Source organism: Jatropha curcas, chromosome 5 (assembly GCF_041381405.1).
Source record: "Jatropha curcas cultivar XTBG-Jc1 chromosome 5, XTBG_Jcur_1.0, whole genome shotgun sequence".
NCBI classification, from domain to species: Eukaryota; Viridiplantae; Streptophyta; class Magnoliopsida; order Malpighiales; family Euphorbiaceae; genus Jatropha; species Jatropha curcas.
In genome coordinates, this window is record NC_143155.1 from 14676626 (window position 1) to 14688859 (window position 12234).

Genomic DNA, 12234 nt, shown 5'->3' on the forward strand with positions numbered 1-12234 from the left:
TACCTGTGACAGTTCTAGTACGAAAATTCATTATTTTTATTAGAAATAACTGTCATACCTCCTTTCTTTGGAACGACTTGTACGGGGCTTACCCAACTACTATCCGAGATTGGATAGATGATATCGACATCTAAGAGCTTAATGATTTCAGCTTTTACTACCTTCTTCATGTTTGGATTTAATCTCCTTCGATGCTCGATTAAATGTTTGTAGTCATATTGCATTAAAATTTTGTGCATACACACACTTGGATTGATCCCTTTTAAATCTAAAATCGACCACCCCAAAGCTTTCATATGCTTTCCTAAAACCTGCAGCAACCTTTTCTCTTAATCAAGTGATAAGTGAGAAGAAATGACAATAGGCAAAGAATTATGCTCACTTTAAAATGCATATTTTAAATGTGAAGGGAGCTGTTTTAGTTTTTGCTTGGATATTTCACTCTTTTCCTCACATTTTATGCATTGTTGTTAGTATTTGTGTCACCTTTACCACCAATGGCCAATTTGTCTTTAACATGCAAGGTTTTTTTTTTTTACACAACATCAACAATATCAACTCTAAATAATCATTAGAATCAATAAGATATTTGCAAGATTTAAGAAATTAAAAAGCAACTTCCTCTTGACCTACCTTTAAGGTTAACTTACCTTCATGGACATCAACTAAAGCTCTCACGGTGGCAAGGAAAGGTTGACCAAGGATGAGTGATCCTTATCTATCTTCATCTATGTCAACTATAATTAAATCCATAGGAAAAATAAACTTACCTCTCTTGATGAGCACATCCTCTATAATAACTCTTGGATATTTCATGGATCGATCCACTAATTGTAAAGACATCTTTCAACTCACCCATTCCTAGCATCTTGAGAACTTCATATGACATGAGATTAATACTTACATCTAAATCAACCAAAGCTTTTTCAAAATCAAGATTTTCAATACTGCGAAGGATAGAAAAATCTCCTGGATCTTTTTACTTTGGAGGCAATTTATTTTAAATGATTGCACTATACTCCTCTATTAATATCATTGTTCCTTGATCAACAATCTTCCTTTTCTTAGAAAGAATCTCCTTTAAGAACTTCGCATAACTAGGCATTTAAGCAAGAGTTTCAGCAAAAGGAATGTTTATTTAAAGTTTTTTTATGACATCAAGAAATTTGAGGAAGCTTTTATTATCTTTTGTTTGCTTGAGTCTTTATAGAAAAGGGATGGGTGGAACGTATAAGGCTTGACTTCCTCTTTCTCATCAAGATCAATGATAGGAGTCTTCTTGTTTTCCACTTCTTACTGGTCTACCTCCTTTTTAGGTGGATCCTCTAATTGCTTCCCATTCCTCAAAGTGATAGCTTGTACCTATTCTTTGGGATTCTTCTCGGTGTTAGGTAAAGCACCTTGAGGTATAGAAGCCATCATGTTTACAAATTGTCCCATTTGGATCTCCAAATTCTTATTGTAGCTTGTTGGACTCTATGATTCTCTTGAGTTTCATTCATGAATTCCACGTGAGATTTAGAAAGATCCATTCATGAATTCCATGAATTCCATCTTAGTGTTTTTTCTCTTGAGGAGGAAAACCTGATTGGGCATCCAAGATGTTGTTTGGATACCCATAGGAAATATTAGGATGATTTCGCAACCTGTTATAAGAGTTAGAGTATGGATAATTCTTTCTTCCTTGATTCACCAAATAGTTGACTTGCTCCAAATTTTGAGTATAGATATTGTCCATCACACACTCCCCAACTCCATATTGTCCATTTCACCTGTCACATGTTTGCAAAATAGAATTAACAGAGTTAATGGTCAACAAATCTAATTTCTCTACCATATTGTCTACTCTAGCATTCAATATGGTGATGGCATCAATCTCATAAATTCCTACAGGCATCTTCCTTTTGAAGGCATTTTGGTATGGCTATTACTTGACATCTCTTCTAATAAATCATAGGCCTCATCAATCCCCTTTCTTTCAAAAGAACGTCCCACAACAGCATCCAAAGTGATCTTCGTGTTATGCGATAATGCATTATAGAAATTTTGAACTTGCAACCACTTGGGTAAGTTATGGTGTGGGCACTTCCTTGATAGGTCTTTGTATATCTCTCAAATTTCATACAAACTCTCTTGATCATGGTGAGCAAAGGTCATTATCTCATTTCAAAGCTTCGTGGTCTTGTAGGATGGAAAGAATTTTGCCAAAAATTTTTGGGCTAGTTCTTCCCAAGTAGTAAAACTTTTAATAGGGCATGATTGCAACCAATAACGCGCTTTGCCCCTTAGAGTGAAGGGAGGTAGTCTCAATCTTATGGCATCCTCAAAAACTTCATTTTGTTTAAATGTATCACAAATCTCTAGAACATTTATGATATGGGCATTAGGATCCTCACTAGGCAAACCCCCATACTGAATTAAGGTGAAAAGCAGTTGAACGATTGTAGGTTTGATCCCAAAATCGTTAGCTTCCACCCTAGGTCTGGTGATACTAGAAGTAGCCCCATTAAGAGAAGGGGTTGTGTCATCTTGCAAAGTGCGTATGATAGGTCGACCCACTTGGTTGAAATGATTTGATGATTTTGTTGTTGTTCCTCCAATAGTAGGTTTTCTAGCTCTAAATCGTCTGCCATGGTTGATTGCCTTCTTCATTCATGTTCTCGACCTCTTCTCGCAGCGTTATTTTTTTAGCAAGTCTTTTCAATTTCTCGATCAAAAATCAAAGGTCCAATGCTACAAGATCTTCTTTGCATATAACACATGAAATCTCTAAAACAAAAAGTTAAAATAACAGAAAAGAATTTTTAAATTAATAATAGGATAATTAGTATTAATATTGGTATTGTCAATCCTCGGCAACGACGCCAAAAACTTGACAGGAAAAATTCGCAAGTGTATGAAATCATAATAAGTAATAAAGTGTGAGTAGGGTATCGTCTCAAGAAGATTGTGTACCAAGTGCCATTGTATTCTCCTATTATTATTTAAACGATAGTAAGGAGAATAATTCTAAGAAATTAATTTAAAAGAAATAAAAGAGAATAAAAGAAATCAAGCAAGATAATTTAATTAAAAGAAATCAATGATTAAAGGCTAACAGAAATTTTGACTTCACTTAATTCTATCTAATTTGTTCTATTAGTTTGATAATTAATTTTAATTGTTCAAGAAGGAGAAACAACCCTAAAATTACAAACAAGCTCTCCCAATGTATTATTAGCTATTTTAACCCCATCTAATTACCTATCTTCCAAAAGCACAATCGAACATGAATTAAATCTTTAAGTTTTATGTTTGTTTATGAATTCATAACCTAATATCGTTAACTTATGAAAAGCCCCATGAGTCAAACCATATAGCTTCCACATCAACTTTTATTGGTTTCGAAGACACATCAAGTTATTATTCCCATGTAATTAGTTCAACATAGTTGTTAAATTAAACTCAAATAAACTTGTAAATAATTCCATAATCAACACGAATATTGAAAACTAAAACAATATTAAGAGTTTAGATATAAAAACTACTAACGAAAAGTGTTGACAACTTCCTTGAATCTTTATACAAACTTGAATGCTCGAAATCTTAAAAGAAAGAAAACTATGAATAGAGTAGAACAAAAGATCTCATATCCAACATGGAATATACAATGAATAATGAATGAGTCACCCATTATTGTGTAGAGTTCTCTATTTATATAGACTTAATAAGGTGACTTCGAAACCGAATAGGAAAATCAGCTGACTTATTAAGGAAAAAAATATTATTATAGTAGGAAACTGATTTAGTTTTGTATTTCTTCTTAATTAAGAGTCCTAATTGACTAAATAAAATTAGAAACCAATTAAGGAAGCTCTCAAACTTGTTTCCATGCAAATCCATATACAATCATGTCCAATATTGACTCCTAACACAAGCTTAGCATAGAATTTCGGTCGATGATACAAATCAGCACTGCTGGAACATGACCGTGTTGTGTGACACGAGCAGGCCATGTACTTTACTGACTTGGCCCATTTTTGCTCTTTTTCTTTTATTTCAGCTCCAATTTTCTTTGATGTAAATTTTGGCTGATTCCCTAGTAAAATTCTATAAAAATCCTTCGAATCAAGTTTAGTAAAATTCAAAAAAGCTTTATTAAAAACATAATAATCTAAACAAAATTTAATTAAAGTAATTAAAAACCATAAAAAATCCTAATAAAAACTATATTAAAAACACTATAAAAATAATATCTATCAATTATACTATAAACTATATTATGAAGGTTGTCTAAAGAGTCTAACCATATATTCGTGTGCTTTGTAGTGTAAGGATTCTAATGAGATTAGCCATACTCAATTCCATTGCCATTTGAATTTTTTAGTCACCATTGCCGTAAAAGAACATTCAAATCACTGGAGTGTTAGTATCAATAAACGATGTTCAACAAATCATTAAGTATTAAAACAATATAAGAACTCAAATACTTGTATTTTGATGTTTAAAAAGTTTAGAATATTGGAAAGTATTGAATTGGGATATTACATTTCCCATCTCAAAGAGTGGAAAAATGAATTATAATGAAAAATAAGACATTTTAAAAAGTTTAATAACATTAACGCACTTAATTACAAAATGTTTAGTCAGATATAAAATTTTATGTGCTAATATTTATAATAATCAAAACTCCCATTTTATTTTATAGATCATACAATACGTCTATTCATTAAGAAATTTTTTTTAAATAATATTTATTTTTCATGTTAAATTCGTTATTATACAAATTTTGTTGCATTAATGATTTTATACATTTACTGTATCCTTACAGTTTAAGTAAATAAAAGATATTTAAAGGGAACTAATGTAATTTACTACTTTTTTTTTTTTTTTTTTGCATTTCTCTACTATTTAATTAAATACAATTATATTACTTTTTTGAAGAAATTTTAATTATCATTCAAATATGGTAATTTACCATTTCTAAAGTTGTTTTCTGAAAACCTACTTTTCTAGAAAAGTGATTTTTTATAAAAATATTGACTCGGTAACAAACGCCTTTAAAAGAAAATAATCTCCTCTTATAGGCAATTTACCGATACAAGTTCCAAATATGTTTGAACAAATAGTTCCCTAATTCAATTTGATTTAGGAACCGATACATTTGTCTTGTCTTATTGGTAATTTGTTGGATCTTTTAACTTATTTGTTCAAAACACAATGAAATAGCTTATTTGTTTGACTTGAATTAATAAGCTATTTATCTTACTTACGGGTTGTAGCTCAGCTGAAAATATAGATTGGACATATGAGAAAAACTCTTGGATTCGATCCCACTAAATGCACCTATAGAGAGGGGTGAAGAGCCTTAAATGTGATTAAGCCTGGAGCCGGATTAGGTGTCCCTGGTAATGGGGTATGGATGAATGAAAAAATTTCTTCCTAAAATTGATTTAATAAGCTACTTAACTTGCTAGATAAAAAAAACAAAATTACCTTATAAAATTATAAAATGGCAGCACTATATACCATGCTCTCCTAACATGAAAAGACAATTTTCTCATTATAATTAAGAAATGGACAAAGTTATCCTTATTTATATATACTCTCTCCGATTCATTTATATAGACAATTTTATTTTCGACTTCCATTTATATAGACAAAGTTATTTAATTTGGACTATGGCCAAAGTGCAAAGTTTAAATTACCCTTGATTTGCTTTATTTAAAGTACCAACTTTTTAGAAAAACAAGAAAGTAGTAGACAAAATTGAAAATATGTTGACTAACCGATTTATAACTATATTATCTTATCTCTCAGTTTCAAGCAAAATTGCATGCATTTAGAAATTTTGCACACATTTGCTTGGCAAAGGCTACTGCTATTTTTTATATATATAGTTAGAAATAAGAAATGCATCTAGTAATAATATATGTGCAGTACTTGACGTAAAAATATCCACACTTACAATATTTGAGTACATATTTTTATTATCCAGAAGATGATTTGAAGAAATGTTTTACAAAGACAACTAGCACATTTTTTAAACAAAAAAACAACCACATTTTTTGAACTATTAAATGTCATTTATCTTTTAAAGCATATGAAACTACTATCAGATGACAAATATGTTCACAGTAGGATGTTGCACTATTGCTGCTGCTTCCTTCACTATTTCTGCTTTAACTTCAATTACTATTCATCCCATGGCAAATATGTTCACAAGGACCATTCATCCAATTTGTAACTAATGCACATTCTTTGCAATATGTCAAACTCTATAAACTGTCTTTTTTGAAATAGATAATGTGTGCGCAACTTTCTCGATAGAGCGCAGATTTAACACTCCTTACATTTTAGAAAAAAAATATGTTTTTCACTAAATTTTTTGTTTCTCATGTCATATTCTTTTTCTTTGCTCCTTTCTTTGTACCCGCACCAGAAGGGCATTATTTGAATTCAAGCTCTTCATCATGAATTGATAATTCTGTATTTTCTTTTACATTTTAATCGATCAAGTCCAAAGGACCAACAGTTAGAGTGAGTACATCTTCTAAAATTATTGGCGAATCAGAAGGTTGTAGATTCAAATCAAATGGATATGAAATGGTAGGTAAGACTTTTGGATTTTTTGCTGTAGTTCGTGTGCAATGATTTTTAGTTATTGAATTGACATAATTTATAAGTGGGTATTTGAGAAGAATTTGAAGAGACAATTAATGCTATTAAAATTTTGGCTCCAAAAAGGTTATTTGCACATAATTCCTTTCTTAAGTGTCTATATGTTTTAACGAAAGTTAAACTTTCATTTTCCACCAAAATTTTGCACTAAAAATGGGAGGGTCAAATTTAAAAATTTGATTAGGAGGTAAAACTTGAAGTTAATTTGGAGAAATGAGTGGATTTTTGCTGTGATTCATCCTTTAATTATGAGTATAAGTCATTAATTATGTTTATGAGAATAAATTGGTATGACATATTTGACTTTTAAAGTAAACATTCAATTAATCAATGTTGGGGCAAAATAGAAAAGATTTGGCTAAAAATTATAGTTTAACTAACTCCTTATTCCATGTGCAAAGTTAGTTGTGTCAATATAAATAAATCGGAGGAGTATTTGATTTTATTATATGCAATACACTCCATCTATTCTCTTTATTTAAAGAAATCAAAAAAAAAAAAAAAAAAGCTTTTGGATTAAAAAAAGTTAGTTAGATGAAGTTTTCTCCCTAAAATGTCATTCATTTCTTCATTAATTATGAGAACAATAGCTGACACAAAAGGTAGTCCCAAAAAGTACATTTATTGCCTACTTGCATCCTCTGGGCATCACTTCAAACATTATTTATTAGCTCTATCACACTTTATTATAATGGAGACGTTTTACATAATATATGCCCAAAAATGAGAAAAATTTTGGAGCCAAATTAAAAGTCAAATTTTTGAATTTATTCATTGAGGGCCATAAATTTCTAAAATTTTTGACGAATAAAGGAGGAAAAACTTAAATTTTAACTCTAACTTATTTAAATTTGAATAGTTTTTCAATACAAATTCAAAATTAAAAGCAAAATTCGATTTCTCCAAATTTAAATGAATTCAGAAGTGCCCAAATGCAATACGTTGCGGCCAAAATGAAATAGAATTTGGACAATTTCACATTTTGAAAAGTGCATAACTAGTAATAATAATACCACAAAGTGGGTTACAAAAGAGTACAACTATTATAAGAATTTGAAAAAGTACACAAGTAATAATAACAATGCCACAAAATGGCTTATATAAGTGCACAACTAATAATAATATTTCCACAAAGTGGCTTACAAAAGTTCACAACCGTTATCTTACATAGAAAATAATAACTACTGAAAAAGGGCAAAACTAATAATAACAAAGCCACATAATGGCTTACAACAGTTGACAACTACTATGAACAAAAGGCAATAAAGTGTCTTACAAAAGAGTACAATCATAATAAGGATTTGAAAAAAAAAATTACTGTATTTTTAAAAGTACGAGATTAATAAGAGAACGGTTTCTAACCAAACTCTAATTTTTCCCTTTTTTCAATAATCAAAACACACCCGCACCTTTTAAGAACAAAACATGACTGTTTTCAAAACTTAAGCTGAGCATAACATATATCCGTTCCTGATATCAACGGTTGTGGCAAAATTTATAATGATAAAAGTGGATCTATATTCATCAAACATACAAATAAGGGCTAACTCTATATTTATGTGGCCATTATTTTGACTTTTAATATCAGAACTTTAATTTTGAGACCAAATTTACAAAACGACCACTGTTACTATAAAACGAAATGAAAAAGTAATTTGATAATTTATACCTTGAAACAAGCATACAATAAATGCTGATTATATTTGTGTTTGCCACTTTTTTTGATTGCTGAACTTCAATCTTAAAACAAACACATATACTCCACGGGCATTTTAGTCTTTTTAACTTTGCTTGCATCCCAAAATTACTACTTAGAATAAAATTCTCTATATAAAAAATCAACCCAAAAATGAACTTTTCTCTCAATAAAGAGAAGAGAGGGAGTAATTTTTATTCTTTAAGTATTTAGAATATTAAATACATAAAAATACATTTCCAAAAAAGTTATATATTTTATTTACTAGATAGATAATCTTTTTTTTTTCGAAAAAAGCTTAACTATTCATTAATAACAAATATAAGTAGAGTACATCATAATACTCATATAAGAATAAGAAATAAAAATCTAGAAAATTGAAATATTCTGTTTGAAGATGTTCTTGACTTTGGCAGAAGAGATTAATCTTTCGAGTAAAAACTGGTCCATTTTCAAATAGGACGACAAAAGAAACTTTTACAATATTGTCCCGAATATTATTTTTTCGAAAACTTGTTACAATTGACATCCGCATAAGAGTTTAATATACCAAAGTTTAAAGGAGGAACAAACTGCACTATCAGGCTCCATTAGTAAAAGAAACTTATCCGACCTTGAAGATCTGAAATCTCCAATCACAAGCAATCAACAATCCATCTTGTATTTCGAACTGCTAGAGAAATAAATAATCCACATAAAAACTCCTCAATAATGAGAAACAACTCCATGAAATGAGAGAAATTAACAAACCCACTAAGAGGGTACCAAAAACGCTCAAAATATATCAACTATTACAAATCTAAGAGACTAAATCTAAATTTTATTCGAAACGATTATAGATTTGGAAATGATTACGAAAAAACTAAAAGAAATAAAGAAAAACGATAGAGAGAGATGAAAAGAAACCAACGCCGACCAAAGAAAATGGTCGACAATAGTTTATAAACAAAAGAGAAAGCCAAAGAGCGAGACGGGTAGGGTTTGTGCTCCCCTAGATAGGTAATCTAAATCATTTAACAATCAACTCTATTTATATTAAAATTCAACCTAAACAAAAGAATTCCATTATGATACGGATCCATCATCACTCGTCACTGGATCGCAAGGAGGCGTGGTGAACGACGAAGGAGATCCATTGGTGCTTCCTATCGGACCGATTACAAGGAGCCGTGCCAAGCGATATGGGGCAGCCATATCATTATTTGTTCAAGCCCAAATAACACAAGAACTTCATGATGCCGCATTCAACAAGTGTTGTGAAGAACTTGAAGGCATTCCTAGGCTTCTAATGTTGTTGGTGGCATGTGAAGTTGAAGCACTCCATTAAATTTGTTTGGATTGCTACAGTGGAGGAAGGCACGCCTGCTACAGTGGAGGAAAGCACGCCTGCTACAGTGCCCGCGCCAATTAGCTTGACTGCTACAGTAAATTTGACTTTTTTACAGTAACTTTGACTCACTACAGTGACATCGACTCGAAGGCTTGGAGTGACTTAGGCGTGTTTTGTGTGTTTTATGCTTTGTTAAACCTAGTTTCCTTATTTAGTATAAATAACTTGTCTTCCATGTAAGGACAAAACTTTTGATAAATTGAAAAACTTCATTTGATCAAGCTTTGCTTGCTCCATTTGCTTAGAGTGACAGTGAGAGATTGCTTCCTCTAATTGCATCAAGAATTTAAGGTAAACTTATCAATTCGTGTGTGGCGTTTATCTTGTTCTTTGCTTGATTATTGGTGTTACCGTTTCCTTATAAACGTGGGGTGCCATAGAGCATTTAATCTCGATTATTGGTGTTTCCGTTTCATTATAACGAGGGGTGCCATAGAGGCGAACTTACATCTCATCCTTTGATTCGATCCGTATCACATTATCTTTTTCCTTTTACTTTAAATTAGGGTTCTTTTCTTATCTTTGTCTTCAAGTCACATTTTCAAAATTTTACACAACAAGGGTATTTTCAAAATTTTTTTTCATTTATTGGGAAGCTTAAAGGTCTGAAATAATATAACGGTCTACACAACGGGGACAGCCCTTCTCTTAAAAGTTTAGAAAATTGATGAAAATTTTTGTAGTTGAAGATTCGAACTCAAGACCTCCACTTCTTACTTAAGTGAAAAGACCAACCAGAACATACCTGGTTGGCTTTCAATTTTTTTTATTATAATCAAAACGTTTTTCCTCATAGTAACGATGGCAAGTTGAAATGCTCAGCCTGATTCAATCGGACTCATAACCTGTAAATTTAAGTTAGAATCACTTAGTGGATGGATCTAATAAATTAAATGATCCACCTGCAACGGAAAGTGAACTAACCCAAAGTCAATTGGATTTGATCCATTTGCCACCTCTCTTAAAGACTGTCACCATAGGTGTGCATCAGTAGTTCAGTTTTGACTATTTAGGACGTAAAATAAATTCGGTTTGACGGTATATAAAACTAAAACCGAATTGAAAACAGATCAGTTTCCTCTATTAAGAACCAAGTTCAAACTGTCCCTTATGATAAGTTGAGCTAACATAATATAATCAGTTCGGTTTTTTAGTTTTGGGTTAGTTCCAACTAATGTTCACCCCTAACTATCACAACATATCGATTACCAATAATCACAGGGGAGACATGAAAGCCTTTGACCAATGTTTTGGCTTGAAGATCATCCACTCTGTTACGAACTATATATGCCCAAGCCAGTGACCAACTTGAAGTTATTAACGGGTCTTTAAAGTTGCATATTTAGAATGCAATGTTAGAACGCCAACGATTGATATTAAATATTTTCATTTAAAGATTTGTGGGTCGAAATAACGTTAAAGGAAATTGCTAGTAGAACAGCTCCTTCACCAAGACTAAAGATTTTGTGAACATAACAGAGGACTACCAGCAAGCAAGGAAGCAGTGGCGGCAATGATGGTGTTTGAAAAGAAGAGGCGTATCACAGTAACCAAAATAGAACAAAGAAGAAAAGAAATTAAGGTCTTATAATAAAAAGAGAATGGCAGAAGCATTTCAAAAAGGTGGCCTACTTTATACCTCACTGATGTTCTATTTTGCTATGGCAATGTCTTAATTTGGCTGTCTCATAAGTAGAAATATGGATTTATATTTGCTTTTTAGCCAAATAACTACAAAATGTACATTCAAAGCTATAATACAATTACTCATATCTTTCAAGAATAGACTCAAGCTTTGGCTTCCAACTTGTTGAAGAATCAAGAAAACTTTTTCTCTCAATCCTCAACAAAACCTCTTCAATGGAGACTTTCTTTGTCAATAACTGCTCAAGCTGTTGCTTAGCTATTACCACTTTTATCCTTTTGACTTCACCTGCTTCATCTTTATCTGTCATTGACAATGATGGAGCAACAATCTTGGTTAGAGAGGGAAGAATATAGTAAATATGACCCAGTTTCAGTTCATAATCAAGAGGGAGTTGCTCTTTTGCTTCCTTTGATAGACCAATATTCGATCCCCAAGAAAAATTTGCTAAAAGATCCTTAACGAGGATTGGCGAGCTGAGTTTTAAGATCTTCCTGTCCATTTTCACAACCCGCAGAACGCTGTCTTTGTAACCTATAATTCTGGGTTTACAAGAGACTATGCAATTACCCATTTTATGGATGGAATATTCGAAGGTGAAGATGAAGATCTATATATTTATACAGATGATGGGTTTTCTTTGTCTTCTAAAGCTATCTTTGTACGGGAGAGAAAAGAACAAATTGAATTTTGGAACACAAAAAGAGAGGCAGTTTATAGATCGATAAAAATATCATTAGAGACTTTAATTTTATTCGTTGAAAATTAAATTTAATTGGTTATATTAATTTTCCTTTAGCATAGACGTTTTAGGAATTCAATATTCCCTCATTCATTCTTTTT

General features: G+C 31.5%; 1 protein-coding gene and 1 non-coding gene across 2 annotated transcripts; one reads left to right on the forward strand and one right to left on the reverse strand.

The window, feature by feature from the left end:
* The first annotated feature begins 2068 nt into the window (after positions 1–2068).
* On the forward strand, positions 2069–2175 carry LOC149496258 (small nucleolar RNA R71). Its single transcript, XR_016321064.1, has one exon. It is a non-coding gene; the product is annotated as a small nucleolar RNA R71 (small nucleolar RNA).
* A 9334-nt stretch (positions 2176–11509) lies between these two features.
* On the reverse strand, positions 11510–11996 carry LOC149496259 (uncharacterized). The gene has a single exon (XM_089722146.1). The coding sequence runs from the start codon at positions 11963–11965 to the stop codon at positions 11510–11512; it is 456 nt and encodes a 151-aa protein (XP_089578272.1). The 5' UTR covers positions 11966–11996.
* Between the last annotated feature and the right edge of the window lie 238 nt (positions 11997–12234).